At 38.8% G+C, this 24455-nt stretch overlaps 1 protein-coding gene across 4 annotated transcripts in view; it reads right to left on the reverse strand.

The window, feature by feature from the left end:
• LOC114645449 (transmembrane protein 255B) overlaps nucleotides 1–23954 on the reverse strand; it is a 32849-nt gene extending 8895 nt beyond the window's left edge. For 2 of the 4 annotated variants that reach the window (XM_051922343.1, XM_051922344.1), the window contains exons 1-4: nucleotides 23820–23954; nucleotides 13299–13444; nucleotides 12598–12660; nucleotides 6837–6926 (exon numbers count right to left, since the gene is read on the reverse strand). In XM_051922343.1, the coding sequence (XP_051778303.1) occupies nucleotides 6837–6926; nucleotides 12598–12660; nucleotides 13299–13444; nucleotides 23820–23898 (378 nt within the window). In that variant the 5' untranslated portion in view covers nucleotides 23899–23954. The remainder of the gene's footprint in view (nucleotides 1–6836; nucleotides 6927–12597; nucleotides 12661–13298; nucleotides 13445–23819) is intronic. The other 2 variants (XM_051922345.1, XM_051922346.1) reach the window with 2 other exon arrangements.
• Nucleotides 23955–24455: the final 501 nt, after the last annotated feature.

A 24455-nucleotide genomic window follows, 5' to 3' on the forward strand; every position in this document is an offset into this window, starting at 1 on the left:
TAGAAACACTTTGAATGAATGTTGTTCACATCGACTAGAGGGTTCCTATTTAAAACTACCAGACCTGCCGCTATATACATACCTCATGGTTTTTTTGTTTAAAAAAAGACAGACAAAATATTATATTACTTTATAACATCTATTTGATTTTTAACCTGCTCACCTGTTTCAGGATAATTCAGGTGGGGCATATACAAGAAGCATTATATTATATTATATTATATTATATTATATTATATTATATTATATTATATTATCCATCCATCCATTTTCCAACCCGCTGAATCCGAACACAGGGTCACAGGGGTCTGCTGGAGCCAATCCCAGCCAACACAGGGCACAAGGCAGGAAACAATCCTGGGCAGGGTGCCAACCAACCGCAGGACACACACAAACACACCCACACACCAAGCACACACTAGGGCCAATTTAGAATCGCCAATCCACCTAACCTGCATGTCTGTGGACTGTGGGAGGAAACCGGAGTGCCCGGAGGAAACCCACGCAGACACGGGGAGAACATGCAAACTCCACACAGGGAGGACCCGGGAATCGAACCCAGGTCTCCCAACTGCGAGGCAGCAGCACTACCCACTGCGCCACCGTGCCGCCCCATATTATATTATATTATATTATATTATATTATATTATAATATATTATATTATATTATATTATATTATATTATATTATATTATATTATATGTGTAAGCCTGTGCTGTAAAAAGCCTGGGGTCCTAGAAAACTATTGAAATCGTCATAAAAAAAATTGAAATGTACAGATGTTAATTGAAAGGAACTACTCTGGGCATCTCTCTCCTAGGAGGTTTCATTTTGCCGACGCACTCACCTCGCTTGTGTACGTTCAGAGGTGGAGCCCCTAGCCCGACTCCACCTCTCATTTCTGGGCTGGACAAACAGACACACACACTTCTATGCGTAGAATTTTATATATTAGATTATATTATATTATAGACGTGAGTGTAGGTTTGTGCATAAGTATGCTGTGGACTGAAGTGCCATTTAAGTGTGTTCCAGCCTTGTGCCCAGTGCTGTCAGAATAGGCTCAGCAGACCACAATTTATGGGTTTGATCATGTATAGATATATTATATTCTGTGTTAGTATAGTGATAAGTTGAACTTTTCTTAAATGTTTATGTGATCAGGAACTTCTTCACAGTTTTGATATCAGTCGAGTATGGGTAGTGGAAGCATTAGATGCAAAGCAGGAACCCACAGGCTTTTAAATGTTTTAAGAAAATCTGACAATAGATGAATGCATAACTGGCAGCATAATGATTCTGTGTGACTGTTACTGCTTTTTATATTTCTGTTTCTGATGTTTTATAAGTACTAACTATAGACTATGACAGTATCTGATATTTATGTGTCATGATGATTAGATTATTAAGATACATTTGTTATCACAAGAAAGTTTTGTATTTTAATATTCATATATTTAAAATCTACAATGTGCTTTCTCTGGGAACTGAGCTACCAGTGAAATTAGGTGATGAAATGGATGTACAGTACATATAGTATATTCTGTTAGGAGTCCTAAGTTTTAAAGAGAAGTTAATCAAAAATGGAAAAAATACATCCTCTATACATTTACAGAATACACTTAGTTCAGTTTTAGAATTGTACAGAGCTGTGTCCTCTCAACAGCATCAGGTGCAAGGAAGGATCAACCTCAGGTGAACAGCCAATCTATTGCAGGGGTGACTAATGTGCAGTTATAAACTGGGTAAGTTTAGAGTGACAGCTTAATCAGAACACATAAAGATGAGGGTAGAAACCCGGAGTATCTGGATGAAACACCAAGCAGATACAGGAACAACTTCTAAACTCCATAAATAGAATGGATTCAAATCTAGCCACCCGGGGCCTCATGCATAACGCCTTGCATAGAATTCGAACTAAAACATGACGTATGGACAACACTAGAAGTGTGCATACACACACAAAAAACAAAATCAGATGCATAAAACACTGCATAAGCAAAGCTCTCCACACTTTCCCTTTATAAATCCCAGCTCATCATACTGCATCTCTTCATTTAACGGGCGATTGTGTGCCACATTATGCTGCACACTACATGCTTGCACCATGCCACACTCTTTTTGTGGACTAAAGAGGAGCACTCCACCAGTCTTACCCAGGCAGCACCAACAGCCCTTAAGCTGTTCTCTAGTATGTTCTACCAATATTGCCATTATAATGTCGCTCTTGTACCCACTGTCACCTAAGGAATTGTGTTACATCATACCAGTAACTTATAATTTTGACCAAAGAGGTAATATTAAATGTCTTATCTCATTGAGAAGCCAGCCCTCACACACAACACCATTTTCAAGTTTGCTCAAAACACTAGTATTTCTCAGAATGAATGAATTATGAGTTGAGCCTGACCATCTCACCGCGATATTTCCCATTGGGATTAATAAAGTATCTATCTATCTATCTATCATTAATGAGACGCATTTTCACATCACAGATAATTTGCACATTAATAGAGTGGAACAGCTTTCTATTGACATAATCAAATTCATTCTCTGAAGGCACCTTTATAGAAATCTGTGTGTTGTCAACAGCTCTGATTACATTTGGAAAACTGGACATTGCTGCAAGTTGTGCTTTGATGTCTGCCTGTTCAACCACAGTGTAATGAAATCCATATATCTGGATGACAAGCAGATAATACCATCCCATACAGCTGGCATGTTGTGACTCAGTGATGTTTGTGAAATACCCGGATCAGTCAGCCAGTTCATGTTGAAAAGCTCCTGTAGCGAAAACCCAGAGAGTGGACAGAGCTTCAAAAGGAGCAGGTAGAGCACAATTCCTAAAAGTCTGCCTTTGTAAAGCCGGTGCCAGTTCAGCACACAGCTCCAACAGGATAGCTCTTGGAGATCACAATTGACTTAGAAGCCAGTCGTCATCATGGAATAAGAGATTAGTATGATCTCTAAATATGTGCTCTCTTCTAATTCTTCTATTTACAATGTCTTCTAACAATGCTACAGCAGCCATGGTAGTTGGAATAGTTTGGCCATTCCATGCACCATTATATTGTTACAGATTGACTATAATCAGGTGCCTTATATTTGTAAATGATATGCAGTTAATTTCTTTGTATTTGAAAAAGCCCAGTCATAGATGCAAATCAAAAAAAGAAATAGAAACCACACAGAAACAGTAGCAGTGCTTTGATGCTAGGCGGTGCCCGTTTACAAAACCGAGCAGAAACGCGTGTATGCATGGTCTGAGGCTGCGTGAAAATGTGTGTAGCATAACAGCAAGTTTAGTTTTTAAACATCACCATGTGCACATGGAAACGGGAGCATGTACCATTTACACATGAGGCCCGTGGAGCTTTGAGGCAGAGCAAAAATACTGCTTCAAAATCTTCAACAAATAAGCAGACATCTACATCCTGTACCTGCAGTCTTCATCTTTCAGCTGATCCCGTTGGTTGCCACAGCAGATCATCTTGTTCCATATCTTCCTGTCTTCTGCATCTTGTTCTGTTACACCCATCACCTGCATGTCCTCTCTCACCACATCCATAAACCTCCTCTTAGGCCTTCCTCTTTTCCTCTTGCATGGCAGCTCTATCCTTAACATCCTTCTCTCCATATACTCAGCATCTCTCCTCTGCACATATCCAAACCAATGCAATCTCGCCTCTCTGACTTTGTCTCCCAACTAACTGTCCAACCTGAGCCAACTCTCTAATGTACTCATTTCTAATCCTGCCCATCCTCGTCACACCCAATGCAAATTTTAGCATCTTTAACTCTGCTACCTCCGGCTCTGTCTCCTGCTTTCTGGTCAGTGCCACTGTCTCCAACTCATAGATTCCTGTTGTAATCCCACCTCCACATTGAATGAATCCGTCACTCCTACCGCAGACCTCACCACTGTCCCACTTTCCTTGTACATTACCTGTACAACTTTTATGTACTTCTCTGCCACTTCCGACTTCCTCATACAATACCACAGCTCCTCTTGAGGTACCCTGTCATATGCTTTCTCCAGGTCCACAAAGATGCACTGCAACTCCTTCTGGCCTTTTCTATAGTTCTTCATCAAGAGCAAACATCGCATCTGTGGTGTCATTTCTTGGCATGAAACCCTACTGCTGCTCACTAATCATCACCTCCTTTCTTAACCTAGCTTCCACTACTCCTTCACTATAACTTCATGCTGTAGCTCATCAATTTCATCCCTCTGTAGTTACTATAGCTCTGCACATCCCCCTTATTCTTAAAAATCAGTACCAGTACACTTCTTCTCCACTCATCAGACATCCTCTCACTTTCCAAGATTCCATTAAACAATCTGGTTAAAAACTCCACTGCCATCTCTTCTAAACACCTCCATGCTTCCACAGGTATATAATCCGGACCAATTGCCTTTCCATTCTTCATTCTCTTTATAGCTGTCCTTACTTCCTTCTTGCTAATCCATTGCACTTCCTGATTCCTGAGTCTCCACATCATCCAACCTTTTTGTCTCTCTCTCATTCTCTTCATTCATCAGGCTCTCGAAGTACTCTTTCCATCTTCTGAAAACACCCTCCTCACTTGTGAGTATGTTTCCATTTTTATCCTTTACGACCCTAACCTGCTGCACATCTTTCCTGGCTCAGCCCCTCTGTCTAGCCAATCGGTACAGGTCCTTTTCTCCCTCCTTAGTGTCCAACCTCTCATACAACTCATCATACCCCTTTTCTTTACCGTTTGCCACCTCTCTCTTTATCTTGCGCCTTATCTCCTTGTACGCTTGTCTACTTTCTCCATCTCTCTTCGCCAGCCTCTTCCCCATTCCACCACCAGATTTCCTTTTCCTCCTTCCTCTGTCCAGATGTCACGCCAAGCACCCTTCTTGCTGTCACCCTTACTACTTCTGCTTACTTAGAAGGCAATCACCAGCTGTCTGGTAATTCTTCATTGCCACCCTGTGCCTGTCTCACCTCCTCCCTAAACTCACCCGTGCAGTCTTCCTTTTTCAACTACCACTATTTGATCCTTGACTCTGCCCTCACTCTCCTCCTCTTCTTGATCTCCAACGTCATCCTACAGACCAACATCCTATGCTGTCTAACTACACTTTCCCCTGCCACCACTTTGTAGTCTTCAGTCTCCTTTAGATTGACCCTCCTGCACAGGATGTAGTCTACCTGTGTGCATCTTCCTCCACTCTTGTACGTCACACTATGTTCCTCCCTCTTCTTAAAATACATATTCAACACAGCCATGTCCATCCTTTTTGCAAAATCCACCTATCATCTGCCCTTCTTCCTTCTTTTTTTTGACACCATACCTACCCATCACCTCCTCGTCTCCTCTGTTCCTTTCACCAACATGTCCATTGAAATCCGCTCCAATCACCACTTTCTGTCCCTTGGGTACACTGTTCATCATGTCATCCAACTCACTCCAAAAATCTTCTTTCTCACCCATTGCACCCCCAACTTGCGGGGCATATGCACTAACAACATTTATCAACACACCTCCAATTTCCAGCTTCATAATCAATACTTTGTCTGACACTCTTTTCACTTCCAAAACACTCTTGACATACTGTTCCTTTAGAATAATCCCTAATCCATTTTTCCTCCCATCCACACCATGATAGAACAATTTGAATCCACCTCCGATCGCCCTGGCCTTACTCCCCTTCCATTTAGTCTCTTGCACACATAATACTGTATATCAACGTTCCTTCTCTCCATCATGTTGGCTAACTCTCTCCCCCTTACCAGTCATAATGCCAACATTCAAAGTTCCTACCCTCAGTTCAACTCTCTTTACCTTCCTCCTCTGCAGTATATATATTTACCTACAGTAAATATACAGAAATACAGACACCAAAGGGACAACTGCAGTCTGGTGATTTCATCTGCAAGGGACTCCAGCCATTCATCATTGCTGATGTTGTGTACTACACCTCCTCTGCATATTGCAGCCTAAGTGCACTTTAATTTCAAGAACAACTGTGCATACTCCTGGATCCAGGAAATTTAATAACCATCAGCTAAATACTTTTACATATACATGTATTTTCTATAGCTGGCACAGGGGTACCATCATTACACTGCTGCAACAGAGGTCCATGAGATTGGGTTTAAATCCCAGCACTGTTTGCATCTTTCCTTGTATTAATATGGTTTACTCCCCCTAGATATGCCAGTTTGCCACCTTTAAATTTAGCCTTGTATGAGTCAGTCTGAGTGAGTGTGGTGTTGTGCATGCTGTCAGTATAGTATCCCCCCCATATGCCCTAGAATTGAATTAAATGAGTTGAATAAGGATGCTGAATGCATATGTTACACTATTGGCAGCACTGATTTTCTCCCGTATGCCAAAGGTGTGCATTTTAATGTAATAAGAGTCTATAAATTGGTTCAGTATAAGTAAATCAAGGTTGGGGGGTGTGGGGTGATTTAACTCAGCGAGGTACTGACATTGTATCCAGCTGTAGTTTCAGCCTCTATCCAACTGTTATATTTGAAACATTGTCCACATACAATGAACATATTGTGTATCAGGTTTGTTTATCTTTTTTTTACTGTTCATCCCAGAAACTAAAAATTAACATATCTTTATTCATTTAAATGCATAGATTAAGCAGTGAATTTTCACAGACGTATAAAGATCTATCTATTTGCTGATCCCTCCAATAACTTCATATTCTGGTAAATGTATTTAGTGACTTTCAGTGTGAAAGATGCAATTGTGTTTATTGATTCACATATTTTATTGTGTGTATGCTGGGACTTACAGACAAGCCAAAGCTTGCACATATTTAAAACAAAGCCATGCAACTTACAATGTTCATCACAATAAACACTCCATCCACGATGAGGCAGAAGAACGCAGCAATTACTCCAAAGCTTAAGAAGATGATGGATGCCAATAGCTGATACAGAAAAGAAGACCCAAATCAGTGAATAAAAAACACAGTTGTAGAAAATAACAAAAGTCTATTTCATTTTCTCTCGTGGTTACAAAAGCAGTGTATTTGAAATACTGTTTCTCAGAGGAATTCTCTTAAGATGATTGTCATATAAGGACATTTAGACTAACGTTTGTACCTTCTTCTATGGGAGTCACCATTTCAGGTACATTAAATAAATGCAAGTGATTTTATCTCACCTTTCTATATTAATACAAGCAGTTTTTTATTCAGCAATCATACAATAAATTCCTTCATTTGACATTCAAGAAGGCTCTGCAATCATCCAAACAGGATGGATGGATTTAAGTTGTATTATTAATCAAAACAATGATGCATGAACCTGGCTCTGGAGATGTAATTATAGCAATACTAATTTCCTCAAAGCCTCCAAGTCTCAAACGCAAGCACTGACTGTGTGACATTTTCAAGTTATAAACCATATCTGTGTGGGTTTTCTTCAAGGTACTCCAGTTTTCCTCCCACATCCCAGAAGACATAGCGTTTAGGCAAACTGGCATTGCTGAATTGGCCTACATGGTTGAGACTGAATATGTGGTTGAGTCTGCCCTGTGATGGGCTTCATTCCTGCCTTGTACCTAACAGCGCAAGTTAGAAAATGAACAGACAGTGCTTTATTCTGCATTGACAATGAATATTTACACTATAACACATTTCATTAATTCAAACGATGTGAACCTGCTGTTACATATGGAATTTCAAACAGCAGATTTATTTCAAATGTGCCTCTTCAGCAGTAGAAATGTCAATAAACTCTGCACTGAGAATTGCTCAAGTTGTTCAGGGAGATAATAAGTCAGATATTCTTATTAAAGCCTCACAGGTTCTGCAAGTGTAGATCCTCTCTTGGTCATATTAAATTAACTATCTATATCCCATAAAGGGAATGGGGGTGACTGGCTAAGCCACAGGTCTTTATATACCAAGGACACTGGTTCAGTCCTTGCCTTTAGGTAACTGTCTGAACCTCAGCAAGTCACTGAACATGTCACAACTGAACAAATATAGGAAAACAATTGCTATATCTGTGTTTTAAGTTGTGTGGTGATCACTAAAGGAAAGGGCTTTATAACATTACAATTATTTAATGATTGATTAATATGTAATGGGCTGCTTTTCTAAACCATAAATTCTTGAATCTAAAAATGTGCTTTAACTTTGGGGTCCCAGTCTGCATAATTGTAGCAGCTCCCAAATTGGACAAAGTTGGCTCTGCTTTCAACTGCTTAAGAAAACCATGTGAACAGGCTGTTATTGCGCACATTTTTTTTTCTCCCTCTTTATATAATATACCATAACTAAGAGTGTTATTCTTCCCTTTGATTGCAAAAAATGTATTCTACTTCAAAATCCAGCTATGTTTGTTCAGCTGTATCTTGTCTGTAGCTTGCAGTTTTTGCATTACAACACAACAAATACATGAGTAGGATAAACAAATTGTGTCAGCAAAGGTTAAAGCCTTGATGCCCTGACTCAAAGAACTCCAAAGTACTGCCAAATGCATTCTCTCTTTCTACCTCTCATGTCTTTCTCTCACAACCCTTGTCTTTCCCTTTCCTACCTGTAATCCCAATTTACAGCTTTAAACCCCATTCTGGGCCTTCATTCCCAGGTTTGGTTTTAGAGCTCACGTTTGACCAATTACACATTTCACATCTCGCATAGCTTCTTATCCCCAGACTCATCTTTAGCGACTTGCATCATGACATTGTATTTAAGGATGCTACTCTTCTACTTGATACTTATCTGTTTTTTAAGAAAGTATAAATGTTTTTTTCTTTATTAATTATTCTTTATTATTATTGCCTAATCTTATTTGTTCTTCTTTTCTTGTAACTTTCTCTTTGACATCTTGTAAAGCACTTTGAGCTACAGTGTTTGTATGAAAAAGTGCTATATAAATGATGTTGTTTCCAAGTTATTGTGATCTTGCCCCTTTTTTGATGTAAATGAAGTCTGTGATGGAAAATCATTGGAAAAGTCATTTGTGCGTGATGGGGACTAATGCACTATTTGAATGAGTCAAAAAGTGGAAGCCACATGGTTTAATAAAGTATATTTGGAACCCGGCTGCATATTATGTAGGATTGACCACCTGGGGACTACCTGGATGTCCAGACCCTTTAACTGAGAACTGAGTTTTAGGAGTACAACTCTAGGAAAATGGCCCTGTACTTTCTAGGGAAATGTGCAGACCTGGATATGACTCATGGATTCACCCTGAGAGGTAAATCTGGGACATATGTGTGGCTGGCAGAGGAAAAGAGGCCAAGGTTAAGTGAGTGGGAGGGAACACTGAGCAACAGCATGGAGGTTTTAGGAGTGGTTTACTGTGGCATAGTGTTGGGCAAGTGGAAAAGCCACCCCTGTGGGTTAAGAGGGGTTTACGTATATAGGTAAGTGATTAGAGCCGGGAGATGGTATGGTTTTAGGTGTCCATTTGTGCTTTGATTGCTCAGTGCACTGATTCCTCCCTTGTATATTTTGCTTTTTTTGTGAATTTCCCCCTGGGATTAATAAAGTATCTATCTATCTATCTATCTATCTATCTATCTATCTATCTATCTATCTATCTATCTATCTATCTATCTATCTATCTATCTAAAAAGATCTTTTTGTATATACTCAAAGCTCATTGACATTATCATTGATAAGGACTTTAATTTGGTCTATGGAAAAATATGGATTTTTTTTATACCACAACACCGGTTTAAATAGCCTAAACAACGTTCAGAATGTGGTGCAACGGGAAACTGTTTAAAGGGGACCTTTTTCACTGCTACACCGCTAAACACACATGCAACAGAGTACATGCATTAGTGGATGTATTGAGCTGTGAAAATGGACAGAAAACATTCTGAAACTGAAGCTGTAGCAGGCGATAAAGTTGAATATGATGACACAGAAAACCTTTTGCCGAAAAAAGGAGCTGTGTCTGTTGTCTTGGAGATACTTTGGTTTTAAAAAGTCGGATGTAGACCATTATGTTCAAATGTGTGAATACTGTTTCTATAGTACTGGATAATACTGCAAGCCAAGTTGTACTTGTTTTATTTTTTTTTTCCCCAATATTGTGTAATGTACCTGGGTACTGTGTAATAGTGAGAGAATGCCGGTCCCCTACAGACTCCCTCTTCCCACATGGGAGTCTGTTGAACCAACACCGTCGATAGTTATGACCGAGATGAGCTGACAAATCTCATTGAAGCCAGGGGATGGTGGAAAGTGTTCAAGTGCTTTTATTAAAAACAGTCAAAAGTAAAACGAAAAGTGTCCATTGTGCAGTGTTCAAAAAGAACAGTACCCAAATAGTAAATCCATAAAACCAGTGAAACTTCGGGATAAAATCCATAATAAATAAATCCGTTCAAATAGAGGTTAAAATGCAGTCTCTCTCCTCAACCAATCACAGCCCACCACCTTCAGTCTCCCCGGCTCATCAATCACTGGTGTTGCCGGCAGAGCCTCTGCAGCACAGACTCCTTTCTGCTGACCGCCTTCTTGGCTGCCGCCACACTGTGCAGTCAGACCGTCCAAGGTCGGCACACCTCCCGTCTTCCTTCGCGCTCACTCAGTCGATCCATTGGGAGGTCTTACATCTCGCTCGCCCCACTCTACACGCTTAGTCAGTGGGGTGAACCAGCCCCTAGAGCACCTCAGCCTGCGCTCCCTCACAGAGCCCCAGCTCATGCTGCCTTCTCCTTCCTGGTGTCTGGAGTGTCTCCCATGACTGCCTTTTCCCTTCTTTAACCTCCCTCTGTTCTAACTTTTCTTTTTTTCATTCCCCCTATCCTGCCAGCCTATAAATATATGTCTCTGTGGGTGCAGTGCCTTAATCACATGCCGCAGGAAGCCGATGAAGCAATTGAGAACGATCGGGTACGACTCGCCCCAATCACCTCATCAGTAATTGCCATGGAAAATGTGGTTAACATCCACTCATGCATGAAACCGGTATAATTTTGAAAAATACCGTGATATAGAATTTTGGTCATACCGCCCCGCACTATGAGAGATCCTTTTCCCATTGTCCTCTTGGATCTTTGAAAGGGAGGGACTGTAAAATAATTTTATATATTGCAGAAATGCTGTCTGAGTCCTTGAAAGTAAGCAATATTTTTTCTAGCATAGAGGAAAGTGGGAGATGGGGAAAATCGGGCAGGTTCTGTTTGACAAAGTTTCTAATTTGAAGATAGTGAAAGAAATGTGTTGCTGGAAAATTAAATTTGGAATGTAATCGTTCATAGGATGCACAGATGTTGTCTATATAAAGATCTCTAAGCAATTTAATCCCAAATGTTTTCCAGATATTAAAAACTGCATATGTTTACGAGGGTTGAAAAAGGTGGTTCTCATGCAGAGGTGCCACAGATAAAAGATTCTCCATCTTAAAATACTTCCTACACTGGTTCCATATTCTGAGTGAATGAAGCACAATTGGGTTGTTAGTATATTGGCAATGACTTGCATTTATTGGGGCACAAAGCAGGGAATATAAAGAAGTACTGCAGGATTTTATTTCTATTGCGGACCAAGCCTGTGTATGTTCATCTATTTGTGTCCAGGTTTTTATAGCTTGTATGTTTGCTGCCCGGTAATAAAACTGAAAGTTAGGAAGAGCCATGGCACCTTCTGCCTTAGGTCTTTGTAAGGTCGCTCTTTGGATACATGAATGTTTTAAGTTCCAAATAAATGAGGTTATTGTTGAATCTGATTGCTTAAAAAATGATTTATTGATGTATATTGGAATGTTTTGAAATAAAAAGAGAAGCTTAGGAAGAATATTCATCTTAACAATATTAATTCTTCCAGCTAAAGTGAGATGAAGGGTTGACCATCTATGCAAGTCTTGCTTAATTTTTTCCATACAGACAGTGAAATTTTGTTGATAAAGAGCTTTATGTTTACTTGTGATATTTACCCCTAGGTATTTAAACTGATCTGTAATAATAAAAGGGAAGGTGTCCAATCTAATATTGTATGCTTGAGAATTTACAGGAAAGAGCACACTTTTATTCAAATTAATTCTGAGACCAGAGATATAGTTTTAATAGTCTGAACAATTCCACTGAGATTACAGGAGAACGGTGAAGGCTAAATAAGAATAAACAATTTTTAAGTCACAAATATGCAGTTCAAAGATACAGGAAGTCAGAATAAACTATTTTTGATATATTATAACATTTTGTAATGGTGGAAGCTTGTGCAGTTTAATTCATCAGGAGAAAATGATGGGCAACAAAGAAGCACAATGGTCAATGCTGGTGTCTCATATCTTCTGGAAACAAGGCTTGAATCGTGGCCTTGTTGCTTTATGTGAGGAAATTGCCCATTCTCCTCAAATGTGTGATGGTTTTCTCCGGGATGTGGGAGGAAAGTGCAGTACCCATTGACACGAAGGTTAACACAGTTGGTGACTCTAAACTGATGGGGTGTGAATGAGTGCAGGTTTGTGATGGACTTGTGCACCAACCAGGGATGGGTCCTTCTTTTTATTGTATGCTACCAGGCTAGTCTCCAGCCCCCATAACTATGTATTATAGTAAACAAATTAATATAACACATGGATGTGTTAGAAAACTGAATGAATAAAAAGGCATCATGAATAATTTACCAATTGATTGCGATTTTCTTCAAGCACAAGTCCAAGAATTCCCAAGAATGATCCAAACACAAACTGAAAATGAAAGAACCTCAGTAAAAAAAAATTGCATTAAGACTAAAATAACAATTCTGATGTAACAACTGCCATCTTACTGTTATAATAAGGGATTACTGTGGTGTAAACGAAAAGGATTAAACTCCCACAGTACCGCATGTGTGGTCCAGAGTGTTTATACTGTATGTTTAAAGGGGAGGATATAGATTTCTTCATTAGTGCGGTGACTGTAAGTGCAAGGTCAAATATTAATTTGTTTTCATTCTTTGTAGAACACAGAGTGAAAAGTATGCTTTCAGTTGTTTGCTATTGCCTGCCTCCCTATCCGTACTATTAACCATAAGCAACAATAATAATATAATAAGAAGAATAGCACATTTTATTTATATAGCACCTTACAATACATTTAGGAACTATATAAAAAGTTACTTAAGATATTCATGACTCTTAAGGCAAATCCAGAACAACTTTCCTAATTTCTGTGAAAAGCTCAAATGAATAAACTCTTCCTTCAGGTTCCTGCAATACATGAAAAGAAATGATGACTGTGTGCTACACCTCTATGATCACAAATGCTCTCCTTCACTTTGCAGTCATATTTATCTGGTGGACATCAACTATCTTGTCCAAAAGAATCAGCAAAAGTAAACGCTTACTATGATTCCAGACCCATATCCCGTCACGCTGACACTTTCTGTTCCTGTGGTGGTGACGATTCCAACAGCAGTAATCAGCAGGGACAAAACAAGCAAAGTGCTGACAAGGCAGATTACCTTTTTCCTTCTCCTTCCATTCACAGGATCTGAAACAGAAGCAGTTTTAAAAAAGAGGATTAAGATTGCAGGATGCTGTTAAAGCAGCATGCAGTTTATGGAGACGTGGGCTCTCTTAGATTTAATTACACTATTCAAAGAGGAATCCGTTTTGTGTGAATAGCTTAATAAAACAACTGATTTATGAATAGCATTGGTCTTCTGTATTCAAATTCATCCACCTTTTCTCTCAATTTACTATTACTCTCACAGGGTCAGGAGAAGCCTGTGCATATGTCTGCAGCATTCATTCCAAAGCCAGAAATCTATCCTGACCCCATTACCAGCCCACCATAGGACTCACTCATGCATTCACTTCTTCAAATTGCCAAGCCTGCAGACCTCTGGGATGTGCAGGGAAGCTAAAGTACCCTGAGACAACCACAGGGGCATAGCAACGATGTGTAAACTCCATGATAAGAAGGACAGAGTCAAAAAAGGGAACCCATATACCTAGAAGTGGGGTGTCCAAATTATAATCCCGTATTCATATTCTTTTTATTCTACACCGTGCCATGCAGCACACTATGGGGAGCTATGTGGTGCTGTTGTATTTTTAAAGCCAATTTCCAGTTTTGTCGACAAATAAATACTTAACATTTATTGGATTGCAAAGATCCTGAAGTTAGCAGACCTAACACTATTGAGCTTGATATGCATAGCTTCTCTTTCTCTTATTTTCTTCTGCTATATTGAGGTTCAGTGACTCAAATGTATGTACAATCTATTCTGCAGAAATATAAAACAATAATTTCAACAAAAATCCTTACTATTTAAAAAAGCTGCCATATTCTTCCCCATAAGTCATAACAACAAAACTGTACACAATGCATGTTTACCCTGAAGCAGTAATTTGATGGCTTTGTACGACTGCCATGAAATCAACCTTTCCAGAAAAAAATCAAGCTTTCAATGAAAAACATGATTACGAATTCATTTTTATGAAGTGCACAGATCTGTTGACATTTTAAAAATGACTAGATTCCAAAACCACTCATTATGTGAACGTTTACCAGAAAACAGTTCCAATAAACCCAAAGCATCCCATAAAAATTCAGAAAGGTTGGCATACATTCAGATTTATACAGATAACGTATTTCATACAACAACTAAGCAGAGGGTATAGTGAAAGATTGTCTTGATTGTTTTCACAAGAATATCTGACAGAAGTGACACTGCAGTGCAATGGTTAGTACTGCCACTTCACAGCTCCTGATTCTTTGGTTCAAATCAAAGCCGCATCACTGTGCCCAAGTACGGTTTTTCTTAGGCTTTTCTCATTTCCTCCCTTATTCAAAGACATTCATGTAAGGCTGGTCTTCTTGTTCTCCGCTGCCCCTATACCTTTTGCTAGGTGTTAGCTGCCCTCATGAGTCTCCTGTGACATTGCCTGACCTCCATATTCTCCACCTTCCTCCCCCTCTCCCTCATGCCCCTTGCCACACTGTCTCTCCATCTAAGCCTGTGTCCCTCCCAGACCTTCTTCCTGTCACAATTCTTCTTCAAACTCTCTCCCTTGTTTCTCCTGGCCACATTTCTTTTCACCTCAGTCCTGTGTCTCTAATTTTCATGATCTTTACCACCCCTGACTCCTTATTCCTCAGCTTTTCCCACAATTAGTCCCCCAAAGCCCACATCAGCAGCCTCAATTTCTCTTCATCTCTTTTCCTTATTGCACATTTCTCTGCACCATGTAACAACACTGGCATTATTACTGCTAAAGAGACCTTTACTATGCTTGGCATTCTTTTATCCCATTAAGACATTAGACAGCTCATGCCATTTTGTCCAGTTGGCCTTGATTAACTCAATATAAGAATAAATTGAGCATGGAGGAAATTCATATTGTCTTGATGGGCAGCTCTAAACTGATGTGTTATAAGTGAGTGGGGTTTCTTTTCAGTAAGCCCTGTGATGAACTGGCATATTATATTCTTTACGCATCTTACATCTACTGCTGCAAGGAAAGATTTTAGTCCCTCAAGACTCTGAAATGGAGAAAATGGATAGATAATCTCCAAAGAGGGGGCAAAATCACAGGCTGATTTAGGTATTATAAGGAAGGTACTTTAATAATACACTTTACTAGACTGGCACTGGGCTTTTGGAACAGTCATTTTCATAAATGGGGGTGGGGGGGGGGGTTCAAGCCATGTTTTGTTATCTTTTGTTCTTATTTGCTTAAAGAAACTTTAAAAAAAACTACTTTCTAATGAGTAAAATCAGGAACAGTCATATTATTTGGTATACACACCTACAGCAACATAAGACCCCAAAAAAGCAAAAAACGATACACTTGAACATTATAAAACATATAACTCCTGCCTTTTAAAGGACCTTTTCATTAAGTGATATCAAAATCCTTGGAATGTAGTGAGGCTTGGCAAGCAGACATTATCACTTGTTGATAAATTTAAATATGTGTTTACTTCCTTGTATATTTATTGCATTTACTATTTTGCAATTTAAAGCAGGATTTAATTACTTATTATGAAGTATTATTACTTATTAATAGCTTAATAATTAAACATAAATATGAGATTTATGTACCAGAATAAAAAATTAATCATTCTTCCATCTATAACCAAACTTTTGTTATCCAGATCAGGTTTGTAGAGGAGAAAGGATTTGTGTTCTAAATTGTGTTCATTTCTTGATGAAAAGGCACAATTCAAAAGCAACTGGTGAAAGTATTGTACAAAGCTGTAAATGACATTTTCTGTAGGACAGCAATTCAACAATTTTCTCCTATTTCTGCATTTTTACACCTGCTTTGGCTCATCATAAGCGTTGTGAGTAGGGGAGTCACTGAATCACAAGTGCCGGTGATGGAACAGATTGAAAATGTGGAGCGGCTGTGAGCACATATTATACAGTAAAGCTTTTCACAGAAATGTGTTCTTTATTGCTGGTTTAATTAACACTTTAAAAAAAGAAGTAACTGATAAAACTCAATGCATTTTAGTCCATCTATTAATTTATGGACTTGATTTTTTATTACAGGGTTGTGGTGCTTCACAGCCCTTTTAACAAGCTAGCTGGACAAGATGCAAGTTACAATACATAGAGGTTTCACTAAATTCATTCATCTCTAAAAGTCTGGTTATCAGGCGGTGTGTTTTTAAATACATGCAAAACATTAGACTGAAAAGAAAGCCAAGATGCAGATATAATATGTGGAGATTGGTAGGTGATGAGGCATGTTATCACTTTGAAGGAGAAATGCATATTGTCTACAGAGAAACGGAAAAAAAGGTCAATAACATGAAAGGTAAGATTATAGTAGCACATGAGAAAAGAAAGAGGAGAGCATAAGCAACCACCAGTTGTGAGCAATGGTTAGTTGACACGTTTTAATTATTTAGTAGTATTTTCAAAATAACATTCTCACGTCCCTTTAATCCATTCTTTCTGTTAGGGGTCTGGAGCCTACCATGGTAGAACTGGTTGCTCTTACACTTATAATAATACTAAGATAACAGGTTACGGTGCTGAAAGTGTGCATTAGCCTGGACAAATAACACACACAGTGGCTCTGACAAAACCATTTATTGCATTACAATGGAACATCACAGACAATCGCCAAGCAGGCTGTTTTTTGTTGAACATTCTTTTTAAAGACAAATTAATGATTTACTATCGGATAGTATTCAAGAAAATGTTATTACTCAAAAAGATAATGCAATACCCTTTTCTTGTAGTGATATACTGTTCTGTATATTGTGATGTGTGAGACCCTGTCTTGCACCCCAAAACATGAGGCTGAATCTCATTACTTTTTTTACTCATTACTCATTGCTTTTATTTAGCTTGAAACAGGAACAGCATGGTTATTTATTGTAGCGGGATCTACCTCTCTCCTAAACACAGACACAGCATTCAGGCAGGGTTATTAGCCATGCAATGCTGTTTCCTGCATTTATAATGTTCCTTGCATCACCCATCAACGAGAAGTGCTTATAGCGCGACCGTGATCTTTTCGGATTTGCTTTGCCCCGGCAAAAGAGAAGCTGTCTTCTACAGATGCGGCAATCACTCTTCGGGACAGTCTTCGACATGTCATCCCATTGGGCGGGAGTCCCAAAAGAATTTAGAAACCTTACAATATGTTCAGGTTCTTTTAATCTGCTGTTCTGGTAAGAGTTAAATTTTTTTAGACCAGATTTACTCATATCCAACTTTTCCTAGTGATTTACTGGACACTGCTATGCAAGGTGTGGGAGATAATATCTCTCTAGAATGTCCCAAGTCAATACCAGGCTCCCTTCCAGGGGATCACATCAGGAGATTCCCAAGGCATCCTTTCTGGTTACCCAAACTAACTGTTTATGTGTCATATGCCAACATGCTGGAGAGTCCAGTGCCAAACAAAGGGCAGCAGGGCTGTCAGTTAGTCAGATGAAGGCTGTGAGATCACATCAAAGCTTCTTTTGAGCTGTGTAACCCTCCTGGCCACCAATTACCCACCAGCAAACACCAGCACCCCAGTTATATATTTACTGACACCCATCATACGAGATACATTTTTAGGTTGTTCTTCATTTATTCCAAGGTCTGTGACCAATTTGCTAAGGGTAACCCCACGAGAAGGGCAAGGCTCCTGACAACACTGATGTGCTCAAGCCTCCAAAACCACACAGCAATAAGAGGCACATTCACTATGTGCAAGATTTGTAACAGTACAAGTGCAATAGAATGCTCTAATGGAAATAACCTAATGTGTGTATGTATGTGTCTGTTTGTATGTGTTCATCCTGTGATGGACTGGCCCCCTGTCCAGGTATTGTTCCTGCCTTGTCCCCTATGCTTGCTGGGAGGCTTCAGCTCCACTGTGACCCTACTCAGAATTAGTGGGTTTAGAAAATGGACTGATGGACTTGTGTCTTCATACATGATCAACTTTGTAAAATGTGAAACCCTAAAACTGTTGATGATTTTATTTGTTCAGAATGATACAATGGTTGCATAGTAATTGAAATAAAATACTTCTTACTTTAAGTCTATCGTACAACGCTTCTTCATATTTTATTGTTATACAACATTGAATTACAGCAGACTAAATTTGCCTTTCTTGGCACTGATTAATAGAGAAAGACAGCTGCCACATGACCCTGCCCCGAATAAATGACATAAGAAGCTGAATAAATGGATGACCTTCCATCATTTGTTTTGTCTTACTGCTCACAGTATGTATGTATGTTTGTACGTATTTATTGATTTTCATCTTTTCTAGGATAACCCAAACATCTTCAGTGATCCTAAGATCTTTGTTTTGAAGATTTGCTCTTTTGATTTTTTTTTGCCTTTTTTTGCACAAACTAAGTTTTTGCTATTTTAGCTCTTTGTGTTTGGTAGAGCACAATTTGTTCTTAACTTTTAGCTTCACTTTTCAATTATTTTCCGATACCTCTCTCAAAGTCATATCTTAGGCATTAGCCACACCTGGTATCATGAAATAGTCTAATATGCATTGCTTTCTGTAGAATTTAGTATTTTAGTTATATAATTATTTAAGATATACTACACTTAAAATTATCATTAACTCAGTATCTTTTTCACTAGATAAATTATTTATTAATTTTCCTTACTTGCAAGGTCATTGTAAAAATTGCAGTAGGATTCTTATTTACAGTATGAATGTAATTAATCACAAATCACAACAAATCAATGACTGAAATGTTTTATTTACCTCTTTTTTATCCACTATATTCAAATATCTATTTTATGAACCCTTCTTTTCCATTTTAGGCTTGTGCTAAACTGAACAAAGGAAGGAACTACTCACTCACAATAGGCCAGCTCAAGGTTGCCAACTGAGATAAGGTGAGAATTTTAGGAAGTTAAAGGAAAATTAAATTATGTATAAAAAATTCAGGAGTGCAGAGGGAGAACAAGTAAACTTCACACTGACAGTAATGTGGATGATAACTAAAGTGAATCCCACAAAATGTTTATCTTATTGATGTACTGTATTTACCAAATGTAAAATCTGCTAATGATTTTTACAGCTTTGTAATTAAATAAATGTACCGTATAACCTTACATCATCCATTTTCCTAACCCACTTATCTAGGGCAGGATTATGAAGTAACTGGAGCCTAACCAAGCAATCACTGGGCAAAAGGCAGGAACAACACCTGGACAGGGTGCCAGCCCATCACAGGGCAAAAACACACACACACACAAAGGACAATTGAGCATCACCAGTTCACCTAACCTGCATGTCTTTAGATTTAGAGTTTAATGGAGGAAACTGGAGCACCTGAAGGAAACCCACGTGAACACAACATGAAAATGTAAACTGCACACAGAGAACACCTGGGATATGAATCCCAGTCTCCTTAATGCAAGGCAGCAGCACTACCAATTTGGCATCCTAACCTTGGCAGTCGATGGATGATTGAAATTAATTTTAACATATTAATTTAAATGACAAAGGAAATGCCTATTCGAAGATGGTCTATCAATATGTAAAGGAAATAAGCTATTGCTTTTACTTATGTAAAAAGCATTATGTCAGTAGGTATGCGAGTTGCAGCTGTTCCCTCATATAACATGTTATATATAAAACAACAACAACATTTATTTATATAGCACATTTTCATACAAATGATGTAGCTCAAAGTGCTTTACAGGATGAAGAAAGAAAAAAGACAAAGCCCCCTCTACTCATTCTACCTAACATAAATGACCTCAATCAGTCCTCATTGTATTCAGGGTTCTCATTGAAGAACTTGATGATGATGGTCATGTGGATTTCTTGCCTTTAATCCATCACTGTAGGGACAGCATGGTGCTTTGATCAGGTGGTGGTGGTGCAGATCGCCACCATAGAAAACCGGAAAAAGAACAGCAGAGAAAGTAGGGGTTAATACAGATTTCAGAGCCACCATGAATGATAATGATAATTAAATGCATATACAGAGTCTCAGGATTAAGCTAAAATGAAGCTATGAGAAAGCCATGTTAAAATAATGTGTTTATAGCAGTTTTTTAAAGTGTTCCACTGTATTAGCCTGGCAAATTCCAATTGGCAAGCTATTCAATATTTTAGGTGCATAACAGCAGAAGGCTGCCTCACCATTTCTTTTAGGTTTAGCTCTCGGAATAATAAGCAGACACTCATTTGAAGATCTAAGGTTACGATTTGGAGTGTAAGGTGAAAGACATTTTGAAATATAGGATGGAGCGAGATCATTTAAGACTTTGTAAACCATAAGCAGTATTTTAAAGTCATTTCTAAATGACACAGGTAACCAATGTAGTGACATCAAAACTGGGATTTTCTTTTGGATTTTAGGAGGCCCAGGCTCCTCATGGACCCCGTGATCATCAGAGATGACTGTGTGCAGAGGGTGCAGACCTATAAATACCTGGGAGTGCAGCTGGATGATAAATTGGACTGGACTGCCAATACTGATGCTCTGTGCAAGAAAGGACAGAGCCGACTATATTTTCTTAGAAGGCTGGTGTCTTTCAACATCTGCAATAAGATGCAGCAGATGTTCTATCAGACGGTTGTGGCAAACGCCCTCTTCTATGCGGTGGTGTGCTGTGGAGGCAGCATAAAGAAGAGGGACGCCTCACGCCTGGACAAACTGGTGGGGAAGGCAGGCTCTATTGTAGGTATGCAGCTGGACAGTTTGACATCTGTGGCGGAGCGACGGGCGCTCAGCAGGCTCCTATCAATTATGGAGAATCCACTGCATCCACTAAACAGTGTCATCTCCAGAAAGAGGAGCAGCTTCAGAGACAGACTGCTGTCACTTTCCTGCTCCACTGACAGACTGAGGAGATCGTTCCTCCCCCACACTATGCGACTCTTCAATTCCACCCGGGGGGGGTAAACGTTAACATTATACAAAGTTACTGTCTGTTATACCTGTATTTTTATCACTCTTTAATTTAATATTGTTTTTTATCAGTATGCTGCTGCTGGAGTATGTGTATTTCCCCTTGGGGACTATCTAAATATTGGGGATATTAAAGTATCTATCTATCTATCTATCTATCTATCTATCTATCTATCTATCTATCTATCTATCTATCTATTCTGGCAGCTGCATTCTGCACTAGTTGCAACCGATTGATGTCTTTTTAGGGTAGTCCTGAGAGTTACAGTAATCTAGCCGACTGAAAACAAAAGTGTGAACTAATTTCTCAACATCTTGCAATGTTATAAGAGGTCTAACTTTTGCTATATTTCTTAAGTGAAAAAATGCTGTCCTCGTAATCTGATTAATATGTGATTTAAAATTCAGGTCAGAGTCAATAGTTACCCCTAAATCCTTTACCTCCGTCTTGACTTTTAATCCTAATGGATCAAGTTTATTTCTAATATCCTCATTATATCCATTTTGCCAATTACTAAAATCTCTGTTTTCTCCTTATTTAGTTTAAGAAAATTACTACTCATCCATTCAGAAACACGAGTAAGACATTGTGTCAGTGAATCAAGAGATTCGGGGTCGTCAGGTGCTATTGATAAATACAGTTGTGTGTCATCAGCATAGCTGTGGTAGCTCACGTTATGCCCCGTGATAATCTGACCTAACGGAAGCATGTAAATCGAAAAGAGCAGTGGACCCAGGATAGAGCCTTGTGGAACACCATATAGAATATCATGTGTCTTTGAGTTGTAATTACCACAACTAACAAAGAATTTTCTACCTGCCAGGTAGGATTCAAACTAATTTAAGACACTGCCAGAGAGGCCCACCCATTGACTAAGGCGATTTCTAAGAATATCGTGATCAGTGGTATCAAATGTGGCACTCCGATCTAAGAGGATGAGAACAGATAAATGGCCTCTGTCTGCGTTTACTCGCAAGTCATTTACTACTTTAACAAGTGCAGTTTCTGTATTGTGATTTGTTTTAAAACCCAACTGAAACTTATCAAGAAGAGCATGTTTAGTGAAGTGATCATTTAGCTGCATAATGACTGCCTTCTCTAGGATTTTACTTAAGAAAGGCAGGTTAGAGATAGGTCTAAAATTTTCAAAAGCAGAGGAATCAAGATTATTTTTCTTGAGCAGCAGTTTAACTACAGCGGTCTTAAGACAGTCTGGGAAGAGTCCCATATCTAATGATGAGTTTACTATGTCAAGAATACTATAAATTAGCACGCCAGATACTTCTTTGAAAAAACTTGTTGGTATTGGGTCAAGGACGCAGGTGGAGGGTCTCAGTTGAGAAATTATTTTATATAAATCAGGTAAATCTATCCTGGTGAAAGAATTTAATTTGTTTAAAATGCAGTACCAGGGTTTAAGAGAATCAGTATTGGGGAGATGTACTATATTATATCTAATATCAAACGTCATGTAACATATAAAAGGCGTCTGTTGAAATGTACCTGCTTTAATCCAAGTTGAGGCTGTAGGGGCCCAGGTTGATCCTTAAAGAATCAGGTGCAAGCCAGGAAAGAAACTCTGACCAATGTGCATGTCCTTTGCAGCACACATTTACACTCATTACTAAATAGCCAATTTTGATTTGCAAAAACTGAACACCTGGAGAACATGCAAACTCCACAAAGCCAGCATATCCCAAAAGCACTTACACCCAGAAGTTGTGAGACAGAAGGGTTAAGCACCACACCAATGTGCAGCAAAATCATTCATATTTATATATGCTTTATGTCTTGTTTGGTAATCTAATTTAAATTCCACAGGAACCACAAAATTAATTAATTCCTGCCTTTTTTAAATCATAACAAACTGTATTCCATTTAAATATAAAAGTTAATAATTATCACTTTAATGTTATGGAATGTGTGTAGTCACACTATGTTAAGTTGCCTATACTTGTAACATTAACTATCAACATACTACATGACTTATTAACATACTAATGTTTTTTTTATTTCAATTCCATTTAGCTGCATCTAAAGCGTAAAGTCATCCTATCAGATCTCTCACGAGGAATCATTTCTCATAATGAATTTATAGTACGTAGTTGCAAAACTTGGTAATTTAGGCTTAAAACTCCGACATAATTAAATTTTAAACATCGGTGTAATAAGTATGAAGTAGTATATCATAACAAAAAAATGAATAATAAAAATGATGAATAATTTCTTCCTAAGAGTTTTGCAGAGCATCGTTCTATGTGGTTGTCATCTATTTTGCGAACAAGATCTTCGTGTCCCGGCAAGCTCTAACTATGCCGGTTTCACAACCGGGAAACAACAACCAAATCAAGTGTAAATTCAAAGGCGAAACTAACGAGGTCACCTCTGACATGTGGTGCTAGCCGGTGAAAATAAAAGAAATCCACGGAGGCAGTATGGGAGTACGCACAAACTTCACAGCTGACCTCAATATAACACGATACGAGATTCACATGTTCAAGTCTGACCTACCTCGCCAGGGCCCGTTTGCATGATGCCTGGTCATCTTGAAGTTCCACATGCTTTCACACGGTCTTCCTCCACCATCCATTGATTTTCTCTGCACGCTGAGTGCACATGACGAACCTGGCGAGCTGAGAATTCTGTTTATATTCCGCCTCTCTCCAAGTACCCTCCCTCAGATTCACGCCAGAGAGCCGAAGAACCAAACCGACGAATGGACAGCTGTAATAACACGAAGACATACTTAAGACGTGTGGTTTTATTAACTAGAGGCGTTGTAACTCAGGTTTAACTGTACAACATAAACACACTACCTTCCTTCGATGTATGTGCAACAATTCATTTTTGGAAAAATGCTTTTAAATCCAAAGTCGGGTCATGGATAACTGGGCAAACTGGCAAAATATACACTTGTGAGTGGCGCTGTCTCCCCTTTTTCACTCAGCTACGGGTTTGTGACTATCAATCATGTTGGTTTTGTCACTTACCTGCATATTTAGATAGGGAATCCGCGAAAATCGTCACAAAATTTTGGTTAAACTTTCTACAGTAATGAACAGAATAGTATGTAATACTCGCACTGCAACACAAAGTTAAACCTTATCTGACTGGGGTGTGCTTTGTAGTGGAGCAACGCTCCGTTTT

Source organism: Erpetoichthys calabaricus, chromosome 2, assembly GCF_900747795.2.
Source record: "Erpetoichthys calabaricus chromosome 2, fErpCal1.3, whole genome shotgun sequence".
Taxonomy (NCBI): Eukaryota; Metazoa; Chordata; class Cladistia; order Polypteriformes; family Polypteridae; genus Erpetoichthys; species Erpetoichthys calabaricus.